General features: G+C 41.3%; 4 protein-coding genes across 37 annotated transcripts in view; 1 reads left to right on the top strand and 3 right to left on the bottom strand.

Annotated features, from left to right (window-relative positions):
• The first annotated feature begins 571 nt into the window (after window positions 1–571).
• Window positions 572–2001, top strand: LOC6538675 (methionine aminopeptidase 1). Its single transcript, XM_002099158.4, has 3 exons — window positions 572–807; window positions 879–1616; window positions 1674–2001. Exons 1-3 carry the CDS (start codon window positions 654–656, stop codon window positions 1904–1906), a joined length of 1125 nt encoding a protein of 374 aa, XP_002099194.1. The 5' UTR covers window positions 572–653; the 3' UTR covers window positions 1907–2001.
• On the bottom strand, window positions 1936–2416 carry LOC6538676 (DNA-directed RNA polymerases I, II, and III subunit RPABC5). Its single transcript, XM_002099159.3, has 2 exons — window positions 2220–2416; window positions 1936–2140 (listed from the first exon to the last, which is right to left on the bottom strand). The coding sequence occupies exons 1-2, from the start codon at window positions 2312–2314 to the stop codon at window positions 2032–2034; spliced, it is 204 nt and encodes a 67-aa protein (XP_002099195.1). The 5' UTR covers window positions 2315–2416; the 3' UTR covers window positions 1936–2031.
• A 111-nt stretch (window positions 2417–2527) lies between these two features.
• Window positions 2528–8482, bottom strand: LOC6538677 (putative uncharacterized protein DDB_G0271606). Of its 2 annotated transcripts, XM_039376136.1 has the most exons (5): window positions 7198–8482; window positions 6906–7132; window positions 4374–4934; window positions 2874–4232; window positions 2528–2812 (listed from the first exon to the last, which is right to left on the bottom strand). In XM_039376136.1, exons 2-5 carry the CDS (start codon window positions 6909–6911, stop codon window positions 2648–2650), a joined length of 2091 nt encoding a protein of 696 aa, XP_039232070.1. In that variant the 5' UTR covers window positions 6912–7132; window positions 7198–8482; the 3' UTR covers window positions 2528–2647. The 2 variants fall into 2 exon arrangements, with proteins under 2 accessions (XP_039232070.1, XP_039232071.1); XM_039376137.1 differs by having other exon boundaries at window positions 2874–3980; window positions 6906–8482.
• A 202-nt stretch (window positions 8483–8684) lies between these two features.
• The window catches only part of LOC6538678 (calcium-activated potassium channel slowpoke), a 48088-nt gene continuing 32157 nt past the window's right edge, over window positions 8685–24615 (bottom strand). For 8 of the 33 annotated variants that reach the window (XM_039376126.1, XM_039376119.1, XM_039376115.1 and 5 more), the window contains 12 exons: window positions 20919–20969; window positions 19553–19576; window positions 18032–18106; window positions 17114–17146; window positions 16851–17040; window positions 16176–16241; window positions 14336–14513; window positions 13763–14270; window positions 13407–13543; window positions 13151–13293; window positions 12871–13090; window positions 8685–12810 (listed from right to left, as the gene is read on the bottom strand). In XM_039376126.1, the coding sequence (XP_039232060.1) occupies window positions 12673–12810; window positions 12871–13090; window positions 13151–13293; window positions 13407–13543; window positions 13763–14270; window positions 14336–14513; window positions 16176–16241; window positions 16851–17040; window positions 17114–17146; window positions 18032–18106; window positions 19553–19576; window positions 20919–20969 (1763 nt within the window). In that variant the 3' untranslated portion in view covers window positions 8685–12672. Of the gene's footprint in view, window positions 12811–12870; window positions 13091–13150; window positions 13294–13406; window positions 13544–13762; window positions 14271–14335; window positions 14514–16175; window positions 16242–16850; window positions 17041–17113; window positions 17147–18031; window positions 18107–19552; window positions 19577–20918; window positions 20970–22054; window positions 22127–24271; window positions 24308–24615 lie in introns of all 33 variants that reach the window. The other 25 variants (XM_015193469.3, XM_015193473.3, XM_015193463.3 and 22 more) reach the window with 12 other exon arrangements.

Consider the following 24615-nt stretch of genomic DNA (forward strand, 5'->3'; position numbering starts at 1 on the left):
CAACGAATTCACGGGGCCAGTGTCCCTTAGCCAGATCAAAGATCTGCGCGAAGAACTTCCAAATCTTATTTTTTTTATTTTTAAATTTCAAAAGAGGTTGTACTGTTGGTAGAGAATGTTCTTATTTACTCAACTTAAGTAACCCAATCCTAATCAAAATATTATTAATTATTACTAATCATAATAGAAACCTTTAAAATGTTTAAATACTCTTAAAAATGGTTATCAAGGAATGTTCAGTTTTAAACTAAAAACCGTTAAAGCCGGCAATTAACAGCCCTGGCACAAGCGTATCGATAAGAATATAACTGGTCCCAAACTATCGAAGGCTGGACAACATTGCACATCGATGTACCGCCATTGTCAGATATTGAATTTGGTATTTTTCAGATATCATCTTTTTAATAACGTTTAATAACAAAGCATTTAAAAATATCAAACTAAAAGCATTTCGATTTTTTTTCGGAGCAAAATAGTCATTATTTGCTAAATAGTCGTATTGCTTATTGTCATTGTTAAAAAATTGTAATTCTATAAAAAGGTATTTATTTTAAGGCTGTGAGGTATTTTCTATCGGTATCTGTGCGGTCACGCTGTGTCAAACTATTTTTAACAGGCACGAAAATTTCTCTTACATTATTTGTTCAATTAGAATGACTCAAAAGTGCGAGACCACCAACTGCGGCAAGGATGCGACCCTACAGTGTCCCACCTGCCTGAAGTTGGGCATCAAGGGCTCATTCTTCTGCTCGCAGCCGTGCTTCAAAGGATTCTGGAAGGAGCACAAGGCTATTCATGCTTTAGCAGGTCAGTTTTAGAAAGTCTTCGTTCTCAATGAGTTGGATTGGATTGCTGACTATGTAATGCTCTTCACTCAGCTGGTGGCTCGAACTCTGCCGAACAGGATGGTGCCTACAATCCGTGGCCGCAGTTCCGATTCACCGGCAAGCTGCGCCCGTTCCCACAGACTCCCAAGCGGACAGTGCCGAAAGCCATACAGCGTCCGGATTACGCCGATCATCCAGCTGGCCGCTCCCTCTCCGAGGAAGCACTCCGGGGTACCAAGATTAAGGTGCTGGACGACGAGGAGATCGAGGGCATGCGAGTGGCAGGCAGATTGGGACGAGAGTGCCTGGATGAGGGAGCCAAAGCCGTTGAAGTGGGCATCACCACCGATGAACTGGATCGCTTGGTCCACGAGGCCGCCATCGAGCGGGAGTGCTATCCGTCGCCCCTGAACTACTACAACTTCCCCAAGTCCTGTTGCACTTCGGTCAACGAGGTGATTTGCCACGGCATCCCCGATCAGCGTCCTCTACAGGATGGAGATCTCTGTAACATCGATGTGACCGTCTATCATCGCGGTTTCCATGGCGATCTCAACGAGACCTTCTTCGTGGGCAATGTCTCGGAGAAGCACAAGAAACTGGTGCAGGTCACCCACGAGGCGCTCAGCAAGGCCATTGAGTTTGTGCGCCCAGGTGAAAAGTATCGCGATATTGGCAACGTGATCCAAAAGTATGTGGCACCACATGGCTTTAGCGTGGTGCGCAGCTATTGCGGTCATGGTATTCACCGTGTTTTCCACACAGCTCCCAATGTGCCTCACTATGCCAGTAAGTTTACGAGCTGACAAAAATATCTTGCATGTTATTAAAGCTCTTGCTTTGCAGAAAACTCTGCCGTAGGAGTAATGGCCCCTGGCCACTGCTTCACCATTGAGCCCATGATCTCCGTTGGCGTCCAGAAGGCTGAAACCTGGCCAGATGACTGGACTGCCGTGACCGCCGATGGTCTGTTTTCCGCCCAATTTGAGCAGACACTGCTGGTCAACGAAACCGGATGCGAGATCCTCACTAAGCGTCGCGAGAACAACGGACAGCCCTGGTTCATGGACAAGATGTGAGGGGCGATCAACTTGGGCTAATACATAACTTCTAGGGCTATCGATCAAGCTTTAATTTGTAATTTTACAATAAAATCTAGAGTTTTTATTCCCAAGTCCATTTTGGATTGTTTCTATTGTGCCGTTCACTTCTCCAGAGGTGCATAATTGAGCAATTTCTCGATAAGATCCACGTGGCCCAGGAGCATGCGACGGCAGCAGTACCTCTTCAGACCCAAAGCATCCAGGGCATCTCTGGCATTGGATTGGGAGATATAATATATATTAATATGATGAAATGCCGTGTGGAAAAACATTTTCCCGCGTGACTTACCCTTCAGTGTATTCCGCTTGCAGGAGACCCAAGTACGACTCCCACTTGTTGCCAATGACCTTGCCGCAGGTGAAACAACGGATCGGAATAATCATCTTGTATATTAGGCTATAATTCTTAGGGAAAGCACGGAAAATGTGCGATCACAACAATGTTTTTGGTAAAATGTGTTTTTACTTGTCCTGCGTGTGACCAGAGTGCAGAAGTATTTTAATCCCACCAGTATCACAATGTATACTGTTATCGATAACATAAAACGTATCGATAACATAAAACGTATCGACATTCAAAAAGTACGTTAACGAATATTTGAATAAATTAATGGTTATTTTTATTAACTACCGACTGCTCGCTACATGAATGCGTTTTTACAAATGAGTGTGTAAATAAATATTTTTGAACAGCGTCGAAGACTTAATGTGCCTTAACTAATTACTGCTGGCCGTGAGATGCTCGCCGGCCACTTCGACGGAGGTGGATACCTCGAACAAATCTTTGGCTGACTCCTCGCTGTCCTCGCCGTCGTTCCGACCCGCACTGGGCACATCCTCCACCGTGCCCTTCTTCAGATCATCCGACCTCTTTTGCAGTCGCTACAAGGAAAAAGTCTCAAATTGTAGTCATACGAAGGATCACTGGTTAGATTTTACCCACCGATTCGGCTGCTTCCTCGTCGGGCACAAAGATGCGAAGTGGCGTGCTGGCGCCGAGCTGCTGCTGCACCAATCGCTGGTGCTCCTCGAAGGCACTTGCTGCAGGATCCTGAGCCACCTGTTGCTGCTGGTGTTGCACCTGCTGCGGCGGATGGTGCTGCACTGGCTGCTGCAACTGCTGTTGTTGCTGCTGCAGCTGCAACAGCTGCAGCTGATGCTGCTGGTGTTGCTGCTGCAAGTGTTGCTCCTGTGCCTGGGCCTGCAGCTCCTCGAACTGCTGCTGTTGCTGCTGCTGGTACTGTGCCTGAGCCCTCAGCTCCTCCAGATGCAACTGATGTTGTTGCTGCTGCTCCTGGGCCTGTGCCTTTAGCTCCTCCAGATGCAACTGCTGCTGCTTCTGCAGCTCAATGGCGGCTTGCTCTGTTTCCAGTTGCTGGCGACGTGCCTCCTCTTCCGCGTACGCCTGTAGCAATTGGGACGAGTCGTGGGCATGGCCATAGAAGTTGGACACCACGAAGCCGCCTTCCGGAACGGAGGCAGTCACCGCCGACGCCACATTGGGCAAGTGGAACGAGGCCGTCTCGTAGGCACCCTCATTGGGATCACCCAGAGCCGGAGCAGCAATAAGAGCAGCATATTGTGGCGCCGCATCAAGCACGGGATGGATGTTGTGATGTGGATCCTTGGCTGCCTGCAGTATCTGCCCGTTGCTGGCCACCTCCTGGGTGAGATCGGCGTTGACGTAACCCGCTTCCACCACCGGTTCCGAGCTGGGCTTGAAGAGTTGCTGCTTGTGGGCCGAGTACAGTTGGTTGGACTGCGTCACCAGGTAGGTGGGATTGTAGATAGGTATGTGGGCAGCTGGGATGGCGGCAATAAAGGACTGGGACTGTACCGCCGGCTGGGCATACTGAATGGGATAGATCTCCGGTGCCGTTTGGGCTGCCGTCTGGGCTCCCAAAATCTGAACCAATGGCTGGGCGGGCAGTTGGTTGCTCTGGACATCGGCGGGCAGCGGCTTGTTGTTGCTAGGCGTGTTGAACGATTCGGTGGAGGGGCGTATCTTGGTGGTGGGCAGCGAGGGATCCGGATCTGGGGCAAAGAGTTTCTGCGAACCCGAAATGGGATCGCGAATGGTTTGGTCATTGGACTCGTCCTCGTGCACACTGTACTTTGGTGGCAAATATGTCTGGGGACGGGCTGAGGAGGATGGGGTCTGGATCTGGGATGGAGGTTTGTACAGGTAGGAGGTGTCAAGATGACCCTCCTCCACGTCCAGGTGATTGTCGGCCAGGTTCGGTGCGGGTACCGTGTAAATGGGTGCAAAGTGCTCGGTGTTGAAGTTGTTGTGCGTGTCCAGCTGTGGGGGATGCGGCATGATTGGATATATGTTATATGTTCAGAGGTGTTGGGAGCATGTAAAATGTGCAGTATTAGGATTTCTAAAGAGCAGGAAATCACTTGGATTCCCGCCTTAGGATTACTCATGGATCGAACTTACCGGCAGATTCTGCAGCTCGCTGTAGCTCACAGCAGTGGGCTTCTCGTACTTGAAGGGCTTGTCGTATCCGAATGTGGGTTTCGCCTTGGGCTTCACATTGTTCAGTTTGATCTTGAGTGGCTTCCGTAGAGATCCAGCTGGTTTCAGGTAGACGGGCGAAGGACCACTCAGTTTCATGGGACGCGGTGGTCCGCGCAGGTGCTGATGCTGGTACTGATGCTGTGGCAGATGGATCAGCGGATGCGAGTGCAGATGGGCATGTGAATGGGCGTGCGACAGGACGTGTCCAGGATGCACGGAATGCGGATGGGCCAGATGGGCGGCATGGGTGTGCGCAGCATGACCAGGACGACCCTTCAGCACCAATGGCACCGGCTGGTCGCTGCGGATTTGGACGACCAGAGTGCGCTGCTTGCCTGGCGCTCCGGCGGATCCAGGACCTCCAGCTGCAATGGCGGGACGACTAAGCTGCTTGGAGCTCTTCGGTGGCCAGTTGGTGAAGACCAGCGGACGCTGTTCACAGCTGGCCAGCGCCAGGAGCAGGGCGAGCAGCAGGAATGGCTGGCGGGGATGGAAAGGAATATTGTCAAAGACCATTTAATCAAAAACTTAATTACGCGTACAAGCATCGAGAAAAAAAAAAAGCCGAAAGAAATACAAAACTTTCTAAGCCCGGCAACGGCGAATAAAAATAAGGGGCGGTGAAGAAGGGGGAGGGTCTTGTAATCGCTGGACAGCAACAAAACTGTAATGGCCTTAATTTGATCAAATTGGCGGTTTTCTAAAATTTTATCACGTCGCCTGCCATCGGCTACTTAACCAAAGCTGCTTAAGCAAACGAGCCAAACAAAGTAGCTTCGCATTTATAAACACTTGTACACATATTTATTTATACGGGTATGCCATAATACTTTTGCCCATTTTCCCCGCTTCGATGGCTGATTAAACTTTCTGTCCGCAATGCCGTAGAATGAAAGTGAAAAGTCCGGCATCGAAATGTCTTCGTTCTGTAATTGTTACTGTCGCGTTGCTTACTTTGCGGCGGGTATTATGCTTTACTGACTCATTTGGTGACACTTTCATTGGTCGCATTTTGTTGGGCTTTAGAAACTTACACCATACTATATATGTTATATATCAATTTGTTGCATTTTTCATACATTTTATATAGGTTAAAGGCAATATTTTAGTAAAGGAGATATTTCAGTAGGAATATGATGCATTTTCATAATGCTATTGCATTACAGCATAAAATGTCAAAGAAATTTAATGCAATTTTTAAAGAAACGTAAAGAAACCATCAAATTGAAATGCTAGTTATTCCGCGAAAAGAATGAGTATATAGCTCTCTGGCACTGCTGGCTTGGGTCTCCTCAGTCTGGTCGAACGAAGGGGAAGTGGGTAATTTGAGGCGGCCAGTGGACATGGCAATTTCACCTGGGCAGCTCCAGCGGAGCCATCGGAGCGGCGGCAATGACAATGGCAATGCGGTGTGCCGTTAGCCAGACGTCAATCAACAGGTGAAATGCCTAGGCGAGTCCAATACGTATAGTTATTGATTACGTGCTGCGTTTGCTTAAACGGATTGCCGATTGCAACTGAAACCGACTGCAGCGGCGGGCCTCGGGGAGGGTAATTGCCACCAAATTGATGGCTTATTGTTTATAGAGTGGTTAGTTAGTAAGTTAGTTAGTTTGTCGCCTTTGCAATATGCATATTCGTATGCAAATACCAGTGGCGGCCTGCTGGTGAATGAACTGCTGCCAGGAGACGGATGCCCAAAACACTGAATAGTCTGACAGGGAATGGCCCACGGCGACGGCGGCAAACTCGTTCAACGAAAGTCCAAATGGCATTCGGATAATTTTGGGTTTCCTTTTGGGCTTGGCCAGCAGTGCCATTGAACCTGACAAAGGATATTGGCCAACGGAGGCCTAGGCGGAACTATTGATCAGCGGGCTGTCGCCACATCGACGACCATAAACAACGGTGTGGTTAACCCAAATTGCAACTCGAAATGCAACTTTTATTTTAGCGGCAAGCATTTTATTTTCAAGCCCGCTGCACATTGAGGCAGCCTGCGCCTCACAGTTTGCCGTTTGCCGTTTGCAACTCACAGTTTGCGATGCAATTGGTGCACGTAAAGCCATCCATTGTCTGGATCTTGGCGAAACTTGGCGCATCAAGTGCTCCCATTGCAAATGAAAGTGCTCGCTTTGCCGGCCACCTTGTAATTTGACAAATATTCCAACGACTTCAATTCAATTCAATTGAAGAAGCTACAGACAGCATCATTGTGTAGCGATTGTAATTAATTTCGATTTGCAGGTGAAGGTGAAGGTGAGGCCAAATTTGAATGCCAATCTGAGACTGAAGTCGTTGAACGCCGAGGAGCAGAAGAAATGCCATTGCATTTGCAATGGAAATTACAGCCAATCCATTATTTTGTTATGCTGTGCGCAGCGAGAGACTTTTTTTTAATAACCGCTAATTGTGGCCAACAAACTCACAATCACCGCGTGAATCACTTACCCTCATCTTGTTTCGGATTTGCTAGAGATTTTCGTTGTTTAATTGTCGGTTAGCTGGCTGGTCGATCTAGTGGATTGTAGAAAGCTCTGGGGCAAATGTCGAGTGACTTCTGGCTTCTTCTGCTATTCCAGCAGCAAATAGATGAAGATCAAGATGGCAATTAGGTATATAATCACGTCAATTAACTTCATGTCAGCGAGCGCCGCGGCGCTTTCTTCAAATGTAAACTGCACGCACAAAAAGATTTAAAAAGAGTTTCGAATAAAAATTCGAGGAGCAGCGACGTCCGCACCTGTTCAAGTCGCGAAGACAACTGAGTGTTAGCTGGTTGCTGTTGGCGGACAAAAACCATGTGCCCATCCGCTGGAGTTCCATTGGAATGGAGTGACGACGACTCGCATTGGAAGTGCGCACTGAAGAAAGTGGTCGGATTTTCTTGACTCTGGCGCCGAATGAAATAAAAAAAAAAACATCATGAAAACAAATAAAACTAGTTTGCAGTGGTTAAAGCGCAGCACGCGACCAGCAGCTACATGAATTGCCTGCAAGTGGCCGATTAATCGCAACGAAAGTGTTTTCCCATTGACTGTTCTTGGCCGGCGAAAGAAAGGAAGGAAAGAGACAGCGCCAAACAAAAGACTTAGGCAGCGAACTTGTTGTCGTCGCAAGTCAGCACTCGCTCTTTACCTTAAAAAGCAATGCGGACCAGGCGCTCATGATCGAGAGATGGCCTCCCAATGCCGCCGTCAGTCACCTGTTGGCCCCACTTTTGTACTCTTTTTTGCTGGGGCAGCAAACAGGAGCAGAGCCACCGATTGACATAACGAAATGTGGCAGGCACAGTGGGGAATTGCAGTCACTTCAAAGCGGAATCAAACAATTAATTGCGTAAAATATATTAATTTTTTAATGTTTCTATTTTTCTAGATGAATGGAAGCTTTGTTGGTAATATCTTACTGACATTTTTAAACTCGCATTCAACTGTAGTAAAAAAAATTCCAATGATGGAAGACAGTTTCCTGCCAGACTCGTAATAAACTAAAGGTGTGCGTGAAAACTATTTTGAATTAGTTTTCATAAAGAAGTCAGCCCAATTTGAGCCTACAAGTTTCATAGAAAAGCTTAAGCTGTATTTTAAGCGATATTTAATGGTAATGTGACTTCAATTCAGATGTGTCCCAAAAAACAAATGGATGCATTTTCCATTCCGAAGAGTAGGCCCCATTTCATACACCACAGGCCCTTCGATGATAATGAGACATGCTTATGAAACGCCCCCCAATAATTGGTCGCATTTTATGCAAGGCGCAACACGCAATTTCTAAACGTAATTGGTCATTGGAATTTTATAACGCCCGGCCTGCCTTTTTTTGGGTCAGTATTTGGCGGCCCAAACTTTTGGGCCATAAATCAAAATTTCACTTTCATAATGCTGTTAGTTTGGTGGTAATTTCTTTGCTATTTTTTTCTGTATTTATATTTTATTTTGAAATATTATTTTTAACAAGGTTTTTTAAACATTAACAACATAATATTATTATTATACCTTTTATTTCATACATTTATCATTTCTTTTGGTTTTGTTTTCGGTTGCGTTTTAGACAAATGTTTAAAATATGCGTTTTTAGCTCTTTAATTTGTTATTTAAAATTTCATTTATTTTTTGTTGTTTTTGCCTTTGCGGGACCGCTTTAAACTAAACTAATTTGTCATTTTATGCCTTCTGCTCTGATTTCGTTTTAATTTTGTTTAATTCAATGTAAATTAATGATTTTTTATCGCTTTTTTACGTTTATTTTATGTCTACGTTTACGTTTTCCGTTGTGTAAATATACCTCATATAAATAGCGAGTAAAAACTAAAAAAATGTAACTACATTAATATGATTTGCATTTTATTTATTTTTTTTTTTTTTGGCTTGCAATATTTATACAATTTATTTAGCACACATTGCCGGATGTGTATGTGTGCGTGTGCGGGTATCATGTGAAAGTGCTGCGAAATTATAAAAAATATTTTTTCGTTTTTCTTTTTTTTGCTTGGTTTTTAGTTGCTATTTGTTATGTTAATTATGATATCTTAATATCGTTATTCCTTAAAAAAATGAACATTTCCGCCTTAAACCTGTAAAATTATCATATTAGTTTCGGTTTTCGTTTTTGGTTTTTAGCTGCAAACGTTGATTCTATACAAAAAATCTAACTACAGTAAAATGCTGCATAGCTTCACATTTACGAGTATGATAATATATTTTATACGTTTTTTTTTTGGTTTGGTTTTTTATTTACGAGTTTTCTACAAAAACCTTTGCACTTACACTAGTTTATACGGCATTGAGTAGTTTGTATGCGACATTATTAATATATATGCATGTAAATATATATTATTTGTTGAAAAACAAAGCTGCTCGGAAGTGTTGAATTGAGCGAAGTGGAAAAATACTCGAAGTTATTATCAATTATCAAATATCAATTATCAATTGGGAAATGCGAATGGGAAAGGCAGCTTTGTCAGCGTGTTTTTCTTTTCTATATTTTTTTCGATTAATTTCCTTTGATTCAGAGAAGCTTTCTTTCGGATAGTTTCTGGTTTTCCTTGGTTGAGTATGTACTATATCTGCATTCATTTGTATTTCATTTATGAAGATCTGCTATAGCGTAAACATGATTTTATCAAGTTTCACAACATCGAGAGTTCATTTTTGTTCTTGTTGTTGGGTTCATCGCTGTTGACTGTGTGTGTTTGTGTGTGAGTGTGGGTTTTTTGAGTGTCTGTGTGTGTAATTATTGGTGTGGTGTAGGTGTATAAGTGAGGTTTCTATAAATTTAATAACTAGTTTATTCATTTAAAAATTATGTTTAACTTTTGGGTTTTCGCTACGCCACGGCCTATTCATCGATTTTTTATTTTATTTTCTTTTCATTTTATTATTATTAATATTATGTTAGGATTGCAAATGCGTTTTGTTGTCGATTTAATAATAAGTTTATCATTAACAATATATGAACTGCTTGTCGCGATAACTAGTCGTCGTAGTTTATGCTAAGCTATGCTATGCTCTCGATTCGTTAACATTTACACTTGACTATTACGTTAATCATTACCTTTACCATTATCGTTACCTTTACCTTTACGTTTACCATTACCATTAGCTTTATCATTATCATTACCATTAAATGTATTTTAATGGAGTTTAAATGTTTCTCACATCGCACGGCTACATACACGTTTACATCAATTTCGAAGGCGCATAATATTCACATATTTTGTTTTTAATTTACGTTCTGGGTAAGCCTAGACTGCACAAAATTCCACTACAAATCAATCCAATCATGAAACGAAATGGTAATTGGCTCTCCTTTATTTTCGCTTTTCACTTATAAATGGTTATGTTCGATTTTGTATTTTTCATTCTTCGTATTAAATTTAAAAGCTCGAATTCGTTTTACTTAAATTTGTTATTCGCTAATCGTGTGTGGAAACAATCAAACAAAACAAATCCAGTGGTTGCTATTCTGTGCCATTTTCTTGTTACGCTTCTTTGGTTTTCCCACTATTGATGAATGCTGTCTGCTCGTTTTTGCTGGCTTTTCTTTTTTTTGTCATTGGTTTTTGGTTGTGATCTACATTTAATGTGATTTCTATACGCTTTGGCAGTGTTTATCATTTGAACAAATTACAATTATGATCCGAAAACTCTTGCATTTTGAACGGCAAAACGAAACAGCACAGGATAAACGGGTTAAACGATATCGTACTCGAGATACTTTAGTTACTTATCATATTTACAGGCTATGTACAAAAATTCAGAGCGTTCCTTTTGAAAGTTTCGAGCGCAAGTGCGTGAAGTTGTTAGAGAAGTTAGTACAGAAGGTTATAGCCAGAAGTCGGAGTTGGAACTTAACGTTTTCGCCATTTGGTTACCGATTGTATCTATCAAAATTTGTTTAGAACACCACAGTTGCTGCTCGTAAATCGCTGGTAAAAAGCGCACACATTCACATACACTAAAAAATATTACTAACTACATTTCATCAGCTTCGTCGCACTCTATATTCCGGCCTAGGTGTCCTCTATATTAAGTGGTATTCAATTATGATTCGAATGCGCTACTTACAATATTTTCTCAGGGTTTTCTCCCCTGTGTGTTTTTGGTTTTTCATTTGTGTAAAGATGTGAATGTAAGAAGTTGTTCAATTTAGAATTAGCAATTAGCAAATTTGACTTGTGTCGAGTGAAAAAGCTGAGACTCCTCTAGTTAAGTGTAGTACTTTGCATATGGTGTTTAGTGTTTGGCTCAAAACGGCCTCGATTGGGCGATTCCTCGGTAGAAACAACCATGTTTTCTCTGGCTTTCATAAAGGTTCAGGTCGAGCCATATGTGTTTGTTTTTGTTTTGGGCATACGAATTAGCTAGCAGATTGTTGGCTTTTAGGTGTTACGTGTATAGGTGTCGTTAATCGATATTTGTGTTTTTAGGTTTTACATTAAAAGTTGAATGATTACAATATGCTCTGCTCTACATAAATCGTTTTGCGCATGCTCAGAAACTTCTAAATGCAGTTTTTGAATTTTAGCCTCATTGCCTTGTATCTGTATCTCGCTATCAGTATCTGTATCTGTATCTCAGCCAAAAGCAATCCGCAATGCATTGCTTGCAGTGTTTTTAATTGGTGTGTTCGATATAAATTGTTGCGTTGTGGCCGCGTCATTTCAGCGACTTAGAGATAGATTTTGAGACATGAGAGTACACAGATCGAGTAGACTTAGTTTGTAGTATTTGGTAGTTTCTTGTTTTTCGCTCAGTGTTCCTTGTTTCCTTGTTTAATGTGTAGCTTACCTCACTAATGGTTCCCAATTGCTTACGTCACACCATTGAGATGGATTTTCGTTTAGAATTCAATTTTCAATTGTTTCTTATGCAATGATAGCGCCATGAAGTGAACTCAAAATGTAAACGAAAATTAGTGATAAATGATTCTTGAGTATAAATGTAAATGCAAATGTAAATGATAGTCGACAGCACTCATACGTAAATACATACCCATAAGTATAACTAATGATTGTTGCTTGGAGAACGAAATCGAGGGAAAACCAAATGACAAACCAACTTAAAAGTTAAATAATAATAAGAATATTTTATTGGGGGGCACACAAGGTTGAATACAAAATAATAGGGATAAACAAGGATAGAAAGTCAACCAATGTAGTTGCAAGACTAAAATTATAGATATACAGAATATGATAATTTCAAGGTTCTAAAAAGGCATACGGAATGATGTGGGAAGCAATCAGTTGGCAGTTGAACGATGGATATCAGGGCTATAGTTCTTGGTCCCCCGATCCGGATTAGCTATATATTTTATATGTGTGGAGACAGGCGGCGTTTGCCGTCGACGTTGATCTGTTGGTCAGTGGTTCCGGTTCCGGTTGTCTCTTGATTGTTAGTTTGGATGGACAAAATACACCGAGCCGCATGCCTTCACACACATAAATGAGCAGAGTAGCGCATTTCATGGCACGCAAGTTATGATCGTATTCTCTAACTTATTAACGCTTTTGATTTCACTTTTGTACACGGTACAATCGATTTACATACAAATATGTCTTTTCATTTCGCTGCCGATTTGTCGAGTATCGAATATCTTATGCCAATAGGTAGTTGTGGATGCGTTGCCACAAATGCGCTGCTCTGCCCTCGATTAGCTTCTCCATCGTTCAAATGTACGAATAAGGACCATCAGTTAAGGCGCTACACAGTAACAATCAAGAGTTATCATCCTTGTTGGAGCCGCCCCCACCGACCCCGGAACCCTGTGTGTTGGTGCCTCGTCCGCCGGCAGGTGCTCGTACCGCTGGCGGCTTGTACTCCAGGCCCGGATCGAATTGCATTAAAACGAATACCTACATAAAGCACATTAAATAGTGGAATGATAGGATAGGAGGTGGTGGTAGGTAAGTTACCTGATCTGTTGGCAGTAGTGAAAAGTCATCGGGTGGGTTGGTTATTACATAACGTTTGCTGCTCGCATCACAACTGGAGCTGGTATCCCTGAATCGGTATAGTCCGATGCACAGCATTCCGTACGACTTGAGGGCTGCCACAAACAGATCCCCATACTTGCCGCACTCCCCAAATTGAGCCAACGGACCGTCGTACAGTGAGATTTGGCCCACTCGACATCTGAGGATAAAAAAACCAATATTCAGTGATGATACTTAGGAAATTGCAATCAAGGATTACCTGTCGCGATTGCTCAGACTCTCCACGGTGCTGTAACCTCCCCGGAGGCCAGCTCCCTCGGCCAGGATCAGTTCCAGCTCGGGCGTGGCGCCGCCCGTTATCAGTGAGCGGATCAGCGTTAAGGCGTTTTGATTGAAGTAGGTCTACATACAGTTGGGTATCAAACGAAAGTTTATACATATAACCAAACACATACATAAATAAAGGATGGCTAAGAGGGAAGACCCTTTCAATGAGTTAAAACAAGGACATTTACCGTGGACATCAGCGAGTCTAACACACTCACAGCGAAGGCTGTGCCGCAGGCGAAAGGCTGCGTCAGATATAGTTCTGTATCTGGATCATCGTCGTCGTCTTGATCGAGAAACTGCACGTTACTATCATTGACCAGTTCTTTAAACGACAACCAACATGTGAAGCATTAGTAGAGCACACACTTTAAACCGCATTCGTAGCAGAAAGCGGGTGAGCCTGGCCAGGACATAGGATGTAACCATACGCCCACCCATCCCAGGATCCCTTACTACACCACACTACCCATCCAAATCCTGGCCAGCCTCACAATCGTTCGGTCGTTCGCAAACTCGGCCAACTTAGTGCGATGCAGTTTACCTGTTATCATGGGCACATTGGCGCCATACACCGAACCCCTCCGCTGCAGCACAATGGGACTGCCGGCGGTGGCGCTCAGGTTGTCGAACTCCGGGCCGCGCTGGCTGAGCACACCGATGGTGTCGTCAAAGGTCATGGCCTTGATGTTCAGCGAGGCGAGGATCGCCTCCTTGTCGGCCAGCGTGGGATCATCGTTGCTAGGAACTTTCGCCGACAGGATGCAGCACATATCACACAGATTGACATTCACCGCCCGCAGATCGGCGCGACTCAGCGGCGATCCGTTGAGCACCGAGATCTTGGGCAGGTTCTGCAGCATCTTCCACTCGCGTCGAATGTAGTCCACCGAGCCCACAATGACCACGTGCTTCAGCTCGTGGTAGTGGAAGTTGGACGCCCGCAGCGGCATCACCAGATTACGCAGCCCGATCAGCGGCGAATCGGGATCGGCAAACAGACAGACGACCACATGGCCGTTCAGCACGGTCATGGCCGCCTGGTTGCGATCCTGTAGAGAAATGTGCCAATTAACTTTGTATTTCATGAGCAGTGACTGGAGTAGAGTAGACTTACCAGTATGCAGTCTTCTAAGCTCTTTGCCGGACTCCAGTGGAACATGCCCGTCGAGTCGTACTTCATTTCGGTCTTCTCGAAATCAAAGTCCTTCGACTGGTCGTCCGCAATGCCGGCGGGCAAGGATACGCCGCCGTTTTGATTCTGAGTGCCCGTGCCGGAACTGCGACTCGTCGGCCTAGACACAAGTAGATCGATAGGATAGAGAGATAGGAGTTAGCCATAGGGCGGTCTGTGCTGCAGCTGGATTCGATTTCGATCATAATGGGTTTTTACTTCGATTCAACTTTTGACTTGCATATGCAGATTATCAACCAATTCAATTCAATTCAATTCAAAAACAAACGCTACATCCAAATGCAAAGTGTTCATCGGAAACGCTACGAGTACGTGTTTCGTTCAATAATATGATGTGAATACTTCAATACGAGTACGTAATACGTATACTTGGGGCATATTGCATTAAAATGTGATCTCAATATACGATAGTTAAAGATAGAGAGTTTTACGTTTACAAAGATAAATACACGGATAGTAAGATAGATAGAGAGTTAGAGAAGATCATGTGCTAATAACAAAAGTCTCCAAATGAATGCGAACAAGAATTTGAGAATAAATCAATAAGTCACTACGCAAAATGCTCAACTGCTCCATCCGGCGGCGGTTGGGATGGATGGATCAAAAACTTTATATAGTATATAGTATATAGTGTATTAGGTGGCAGGCAAACTCCCTCCAGGTGTTTCATTGTGATTCAGGTGCTCGGCATGCGCGAGGGAGAGGCCTTAGTTAATCCAAAACCCTTCCGATCCGCCGAACTTGGCATTTTCATCTACAATACTTAATGTAAATTCTTCTTAATTAAAAAAAAAAGTTAAAAAATAGAAAATATATGGTACACAGGTGCAAGTTTTGACACAAAGATGAACACTGGAAAAAAACACACACAACACTTAGATTGCAATTCAAGTTCAAGTGATTCAGAGAAATAGATATAGAATGCAGGAGAAAAATGGACGATTATTGAGCTTAATGTATGTTTTTGTGGTCTAGAACCAACTTATTTTTTTATAAGTCTCGAAGAAGAAGTTGTAATAAATTGAAGAAGTAGTCTGCGTTAAAATGTATGCTATGCTTTTTGACTGATCCTTTTTCTCAAAATTATTGGGAACACAAGTTTCCCTATGGGAAATCCTTTTCTTACATATTCTTATTTGCGTACAGTTAAAATATACACATAACATTAGCACGGCAAATAAATCAGCATAAGGAGAGTTAAAGAAGTTTATTAAAAAAGCAGCTTCAAAGAAAATTCAGAATTAGAAACCGTATGATTTACTCATTGAACTCAAAGTAATGTTTGTACTTATTTGATTACTTTGAGGGGCAGAGAAAGAGAGCTCATATTATATATTAGATGTTAGTAGACAGAATGCTTCGGAATGGAATGCGGTTAGTTATGCTGGGGATAGTTTTGATGGCAAAATAATCATGGGGCGCTCACACATACACACCAACATATACAAACGCACAAACACACATACACATACGCACACAGACACAGACACAGAAGACAGCGACATGACTACAAAGAACAAAAAAAAAAAACGCACAAATTCGTTATAATTCATTATGTTTAGTACGCGAGTTTGATGGAATGGCATAGCTTTCGATCAATCAATATCAATATCAATGTGTGTCAAACAAAATGCGCATAAGATGTAGTTAGATAAGTATTAACGAATACTAAGGTATAGTTAAAAAAAGGCTTTTGGCTTTTTTAGTTTTTTTAGTTGATAGAGTTTGTAAGTTAAAAATCTAGGAAATTATGGACGCATACATGAGCTTTTTAACTTCGTAAGCAAGTTGATAGCCCGCATAAGGGTTAGCATCATTCTCTGGTGGCCTGAAACAAGATGTTGTTCGTTTTTATACATTTAGACTGGTTAAAAGTTAATAATTGGTTTGGTTGGTTGATTGGTTGATTTGTTTGTTGTTTGTTTTGGGTTTTTTTTTTATTCGTTTCTCTTGAGTGAGCGAGTGGTTGGGTGAGCAGGTGAGTGAGAGACAGTTAGTTGAGGTGTTTTGATTAGTTGGTTTAAGAGCATTTACATATGTACGAGATACCTAACATATTCATCCTCATCCTGACCATTGTGTTGTGTCAACTAAAACGTGTGTGTGGCAAACACAATAACCATAATTCAGTGTAATCTCTCGCGTTCGATTGTTCAATTTTTCAATTGTTCAATTGTTAATTGCAACGGAAAAGTGGAAAATCAAACTTGATGCAGCTGCAAACAGAGTTTTCCTAGTGGGTGTATTCATTGAGTTATCTTGTTGCTTGCTCTTTTGCTCGATTACCGACTTTGCTTTGCTATATATATATAAATATATTTGATAACTGAACAGAGTGCTGTTTAATGTGATCAAACTCTATAGTTAAGTAGATGGCCTGCTGTTCCACCCCATATAAATATGTACAGTCCCCGCTGGATATGTGCGATTGGCTTACCTGTTGTACTGCGATGGCGATATCACTTGGCCCTCCACCTGCCGGCTCACATTCACCGTGGGCTTCACCTTGTTCACCTGTTTACCCGCCGCCGCAGCTGCTGCAGCCGCCGCTGCCGTGTTGTTCATGTGATGCATGCCACCTGTACCGTTGCCGGTGCCATTCGGACGGCGCACATTGCGATTGAGTACTGTAATCACAAGATGGTTGCGCACATGATAATGATATGTATATAATATGTGTATGTTCCAATCGAAACTTACGATTCGTATCTTCTCTGTCACGAGTGATATCACCTGTGGCAGATGGGCAGTTTATTTTGTATCATTTGGCATTTGGCAGGCAGAAGCGTTGTAGTAGATTTTTGTTTGACGAGATCAGAGATAGAGAGCAGATCAATCGATTAGTAAACTTGGCTAGAGCTCACGGTCACGCTGATCAGAGAGTGTGAAGAGATACTCATTGGCTTTAAGTATTAGTCATTAGTTAATCGAGAAAGGTATTTTTGAGCCGCGTGTTGCATGTTGCATGTTACATGTTGCACTTGATTTAGGTTCAGGTTACTGGATCTTAGTTCTTAGTTGTTGTCATTATGTGATGCTTTGTGTGTGGTTGCGACAGTAATAAACAAAATTGTTAACAAGCAGATTGTTTATGCAATTGAAAACAAAGGCACACCGAGTGATGTGTACAAATAAGTAAGTTAAGTTAAATAGACATCGATATGTGGGTATGATATAATACGGAAGATATATATCGGTTCTTTAGATTAGAGAGTATATCAACGAGTTACATTAGCAGAGGAACGAGTTCTGTTCAAGAATCAACGCAAAAACAGAGTTATGCAAACGAATATCTAAACAATTATCATGGGTTTTTATCGATTGGATTGGATACATTTTCATCTCTTACGTTTCTTAACTGAGGAAAAAGCGAACCAAGGCGAACGAAATCGTGGGCAAAACTGATAACTGAATTGTGATCTTGATCTTGATCTTGATCTTGATCTTGATATTGATATTGGGTGTGGGTGTGGGTGCTGATGTGTGTGGGTGTGTTATGTGAGACTTGGGTATGGGCTTTCCACCTAAACACCTCCGATTCAAAAGGACCTTTCTGTGGATCTGATCTCTGACTGATACCAAATTGAGTGTTCATTGGGAGATGAGACGAGACTTTACCCGATACAGATCCACGCACATGCACCCGCTTGGGTAGCTCTGGAGGCGTAAATGTGGGTGCAGGATGGTGTTCATCTGTAAAATACGGTGGTTCGTTATCACACAGCTCGGCAAATCAGATTCGGTGTGTATGCAATTTTCTTGTGTGTTATTTATATGGTCAAGCTTTTTTTTTTTATGTGAAGCTCAAAACTGCTTTTGAATATACATCAAATTCTTTTTCTGTTTTTTTTTTTTTTTAATTTTTTTTAGGGGGGATTGTGTTTGGTTTTTGTAAGAACTGAAGCGGTAAGAGTATTGGTTTGTGTTCAAAATTAACACGAAATTTGAGAGAAAATCATAGAGAAATTAGTCTGACTCTTGGGAAAACCCAGGAAAACCTGACGAACTCAAATCAAATGAAAAGTGGCCGTCTGAAACTGGCCGAAACTGAACGAAAAGTGTTCAAGATGGTCGGGGGATGGTTTTCTTTTTTTTTGGGAATTCATTTTAGGGTATTTGCTTTATAGAATATCGAACAAAACATGCAAATAAATATGAGTTGGAACAGAACTGGTGACGGTGTCATCTTACATTTATACAAACGGTTACATAATATACGAGTATATAGGTAATAAGAGTATACATAGGTACAAACAGAGCTAAGCAAGCAGTGGTATATATTGGTAGGGTACTCTGGTATAGGGATACAAACCAAATCGGTTAAAGCTTGAAGCATTATTTAAGCAACACGCTGACTAAGTGCGGATTACAAGCTGACAAGCTGAGTAGCGAGATAGGCAATGTTCTATATAGTCATCAATAGCGGGTTTTCTTTTTTTTTTTGGCTCACTGGATTTCAGTATCCGATTATCAAGCACTTATCAATACTTAGGCTGCTAGGAACTGCTAACACCCACTTAAAGAAGAACTTCAAACGATCTCTCCAACTACGAGTTGCACTATCATCTAGTTTATCCCCAGCTTCTGATTTTGGGGGCTGATTGAAACGATTATTGATGGTCAGCAAGTGAACTGCACGGAATTTGGAATTTAATCGCTCTCTAATTGGAATCTCCTGTGCCCCGGAGGATTGGGATTGGTGCGCAGTGCTCTGGGGGATGAGGAGGAGCTGCTCCTCATGCTTTTTATGTTCATTTTACTGTTTTGGGTGGTTGTGATCGAATATTGGCTCTAATCATTGGCTCAGTTGCTTTGCTTTCTCAAGTCATTTGCATTTTATTTATTCATGTTGATTTATGTATGGGTTAAAACTAAAACTGACGATGGGCTTCTCTCTTTAAAACGATAACGAGAAATAACCGAAACTAAACCAATGTACAGATACAAATCACGAGATTCGAAACGAAAAACGTGCACTGGCACATATGTAAATATGAAGGGAAATTTGTCAAAAACTCTAGTATGTAATTGAAATAATAACGAAATGTTTTCGACAAGTACAAATGCGATATTGAAATTGAAATTGATGTTCTTAATTTCTGGTATGGATATACAACAGTTTGAGTTAGTTTGACTTACTTGACAACGAGTATTCATCGTCTTCTACACACACACACAGAGACATATAAATAGGAGTATTTATTGTAGTTGTAGTAGTTGATACGGAACACGAATGTGTGAGTAGGGAGGTACAATAGAAAGATGATAGGTTTACATATTTGAAATATTATATAGAAAGGAACATAGGTCCCCGGGCGTAGAAGATCGAATATGTATATACAAGTATTACAGAAAATGAGTAAAGTGTTGTAGAGTGTGATATTGTGTGTTTCAAGATTGCAGGTCCTTAGAACCCGAAGTGTTGTGTTCATTGGAGTGTTGGTGTCACCACTTAGTATACATATCATATAAAGAGGAAACTTGAAGTATTTGTTTGGATATGACATAGTTGTCCAAAGATACGTGAACGGTTAGAATTTGTATCACGAATTAACGATACTATACGACATGATATGATGCGATACGATACGATAGATACAATACAATATGTAGTTAACGTTTGTACAAGATACTTTACGATATAGTAGGAGGAGTACGATTATTATGTAGAGTGCGAGTATGTAGACTCGACTTGATAACAAAACGAATAGTATGGATAGTATGGAGCTCATACGAAAACACAACGCTTGAATCGATTATGGTTACTGAATATGTAGTATCCAAACGGTTGATTTCCAATATATTAACTGACTCAAAGCGAAGTTCGATTTGATTTTCTCTTGACTTTACTACACACACACACGCACACTAGGGTTAAAGTTGAATACGAAACAGTACACAATTACTAGAACGAACGAGTAGAAACGAAACATGTAGATATGTGTACATATGTGTGTGTGGGCTGTGTAGTGCATTAGTGTTGGAAAAGGGGGCGGTTGGTTATTTAGGGGGCGGGTCCAGGGACTTTGTGTGTTTTTGTGTTCGGTGTTCGGTGTTTTGTGTTCTGTGTTGTGAGTTCTGAGTTCTGAGTTCCGACAAAGATTGATTGATTTTCGATTGTTTGGCTGCCTGATTGATTGGCTTAGTTTTCGATTGGTTTGCTGAATGGCAAATGGCATGTACAGCTGAACAATAGCAATTAGAGTTGGTTAGTTAGTTTGTAGTTAGTTGGCAGTTAGCTTGGCGCTATAAACATGTAATTGAGCATTTTAACTTGGTTAGCAGGAGAGTTTATAGGGCGAATGGGTGATGGTAAATTTCGGTTGCCAATTGGAAATCATGTTGGGTTTCGTGGTTTCTGGTTATGAGATGTATGTAGGTATGTTTCGTATGCTTATCGGTAACAGTAGAGTAGTGGAGACAGAGACAGGAGATAGATTTAGAGAGAGACAGAGAGATAGAGAGAGAGAGAGAGAGAGGTAGAGGTAGAGTAAGTTATACGTACTTGCACGCCCAACCATTTGTACGGCTCGGACGCCTTTCCGGAAGGTGGCCACTGTTTTTGTTTCATGAAAACAGAATTTTATAGGATCGTGTGAATAGGTAAATGATGGCAAGGTAATGATTGTTGCTTTCAATATAATTTAGTACTTTAGTTCATCATCATCTTCTCGCATTACTGCGCCAGCTTATCATTGGAACATCATTCAACGAAAATGATGAATAAATTATAGGAAATAAAATACGCTATACGAAAATCATATGTAAAATCACACGGCACACGTTGTACTTGAACGTTCGTAAATAATATATTATATTTATGTAGATATATTCATATGTGGTATGCAGTTCATGATCATAAGTAGATATATGTATGCAATGTATATAAGGAATATATACTAGGTATGCTTTCTGTTTATTATGACACTATACGCGACTCTTGGGCGAACCAAAACCAGAAATCGTAGCAAAACTAAATTAGTTCTATAATAGGTGTATGTCATATTTATACTGAGTACGATATAGAGAGAACGATAGAGCGATAGAAGGAGCAGAAGTACGAACTCAACTCTTAGTCTAAAACTTATCCCCTGGTGGCTATTATACTATATATGCCCAGTTCCTCACAATCTGATTAAAGGGTTTCCCAGTTTTCCAGCCAAATGATGCGGGTTTTGGTTCTTGGCGGGGGTTTCTTTGGCATTTAGCAGCTAAGAGCTTTTCATGGTTTTTAGCATTAACTAAGGCACACAAACGCTGACGGTTGTACATCAATTTAGTAATGTTGATTTAGTTTCCAAGTTCAATTAGTTTTAAAGGATCGTCCTTTCTCAATGAATTTGGCAAGCCAAATCTCAGGAGCGCTAAACAAAGTTCATACCATTTCTTACGAGGATGGAACTAAAGAATTTGTGTATGTTTTTCGGATCAGCGGACTTTTACCAGAGTTCAAATTATCTTTGGTTGTCGCTCCTTTTAACTTTTAGTTTGGTTTGGATTAGGTTCAGGATTAGCAGCAACAAATAATTCTTTTGGCTTGGTAGTATATATAAACGGATATTAATACTGAATAGAGCGCCGCATATCGCAAATAATTGTTGGTTTTTGGATTCGTTTGTGGAAATGGATTTGAAAGCGTACCCTCCATTGTATTCATCACCGACGTGATGCCTTGGTTGACCATGCCCGTCTGCATCATAATCATGCCCACATCTGCAAGATGGTTACGTTTTTGGTTGGTATTTCATAGATACTCAGATAGACACTCGCTTATACACACAAACAAGGGCACATATGTTTATATTGTTCAGTTAGGTGTAATATATCTGGGATCGGTATCTGGGATTGGTACAGAAACTTAAGCTCTAGGCACTACGAACTGCGTTTCACATATTCAGCTGCAACTGCATTGGATCCCGAATTTGTATTTTCATTGATTTGCTGGTTTCAAAGCCAAAACGCAGGCAACGCAAACTCGGCAAACGTACTAACTACTTAAGAACATTTGCAGCTAAGTTGGGTGTTTACAGATTAAGATTAACGAATTCACAGAGTATGGGTTGAGATTGTTCTGGTATTATGCTACATGGAAGCAAATACATAAACTTCGGTTATTCTCTGAAAACGCCATGTTAACTTCTGCCGTAACCTGATCTAATTGTTATTTACACTTTGGCTTTGCAGCTACAATTGCAGTTATATACAATCGCGTTAGGTATATAGAATTTATAAATATATATATTTAAACTTTAAACTTTAAAATGTAAATAGAGATCGGTGAGTGAGGTGAGTGCCACGCCAAGAACACAAATCAACGGAAAAGTGTTAGGGGATTCGTGAGGACGGCGCAGCATTTCAAGAACTTAGGTCTACCGTTAAGTATTAAAGATAATTTAGTCATAAGTATTAGGAAGAGTATTTAAATTAGAGCTGGATGCTGCAAAAGTGAGTTAAAATTGATCGAAAATAGAGTATAATCTTTCATATTAAATGTTTCTCGTATGGTGAATGGTGTGATAGGATGTAAAATTGATTGTTGTGCTCATTTCCATGCACTTATTTTGATCTCGGCTTATTCTCAACACATAAGTATAAAGTACAAAGATTAAGAGGGGATTACAGAGACAGAGAGAGCAAGAGCGAGGATTAGCGAGACAGACTTTTTAAAAAAATGTGCAGTTTCAGGATTGGAACAAAAATCGATTATCAAAAGAGGTCTATCAATGGGTTGTGAGTTATAAGTTCATAAAGAAATATAGATGGTAAAGAGGTTCTCATGCCTTTTTTAATGAAATACAAAGCTGTAATCGAGTTGCAATGAAGACTTGAGTTTAAAAAAGAGAAAAACATTTGAATAAATTTGAATATTTTGCGTGGCGCCTGTTCTCTTCTCGAATATGGCAGCTTCGCCTTTGTATTTCACTGCTTCAGGCTGGCATATTACTCATACGCCCCGTAAAACGCAAAATTCACTTTTGAACTGAAAATCGTGGGAGTCAACTATCGTGGTGTTACTCTAATGGATTTCTGTTTGGTGATTAGGTTAAAGGAAAAGCGAAGAGGTTTTGGTTAACATTTCTTGCTGGTTGACTGTGGCTGTAGTACAGGTAATCAAAGAACTGGGGTTGCATATCGCACAAACATATTTACAAGGTCGATGGTACGTTATGTTTTGTTTTGCTTCGGGACTTAATCCACGTTGGATAATTGTATGGGATAAAAAATAGTTAATCGTTATAGGTGTGTGTGTATTTAACTCTTACTTCGTGGGTTACAAAGAGGCGCATGTCAAAACAAACAGTGACCAAAATGGAACTGCACATGGGCAAGGTAATCGGGCAGGACGAAATGGCTTGTTGTTCAGATATATATATATATATATTTATATAAGAGTATATGCAGGGTGGTTATGATATCGGAAACGTCGGTTTTATGTTTAGGGGCTGAGCACAATGGGTCGGTCCAATGGTTCGCCTTGCGAAATCGTTTCAAAAACTAAAGACAAACGATCAAAATCAAAGGAAAGGTCTTGATTTTGTTGTGCTCTTGTGATTGAGGTGAGGTGCTAATGGGAAACTCAACTTGGGATCGTTTTTTTTTTTTTGGGAATCGGGACCTTCGCTTTGCTTTATTCAATGTACAAAAAAAAAAGGTAAAGGGAGTATGCAAAATGTACTTTATACAAAAGTTGGAATCGGTATCGGTTGGTATTGGTTTTGGTTTTGGTATTGGAATCGGGTAAAACTTGAAAACTGAGAAGTGTTTGTGTGGTTTGAAGTGTACTGGTTTTTATGTGGGCAAGATTAGAGTGTGTTTTCTTGTTGTTCTTTGGATTATACGGCTTGTATCTTGATTTACCTAAGTCATCGAATTTGCTCCTGGGCTGAACAGTCACTGTGGGACAAAGTTATGGCATTGGATTGTATTATTTGGTATTAAATTCGATTCGATTTCGGTTTAATTGGTTGTATTTGGTTATGTCACGTTGCAAGTGCGACACACACACAGTCGCACACACACACGGATATGTGCGAGGGGTGTTCGAACAGTTGCAGCCATGCCAATGGGTTTTGGTTTTGTTGATTCGGTTCGATTATACATTGTTATAGTTATAGTTATAGTTATAGTTAGTTGTTGTGATTGGTTGTTGAAGTTTTTTTTTGGTATTGATTTCATTGAGAGCGAGGCCACACGCGCCAACA

Source organism: Drosophila yakuba, chromosome 3R (assembly GCF_016746365.2).
Source record: "Drosophila yakuba strain Tai18E2 chromosome 3R, Prin_Dyak_Tai18E2_2.1, whole genome shotgun sequence".
NCBI classification, from domain to species: domain Eukaryota; kingdom Metazoa; phylum Arthropoda; class Insecta; order Diptera; family Drosophilidae; genus Drosophila; species Drosophila yakuba.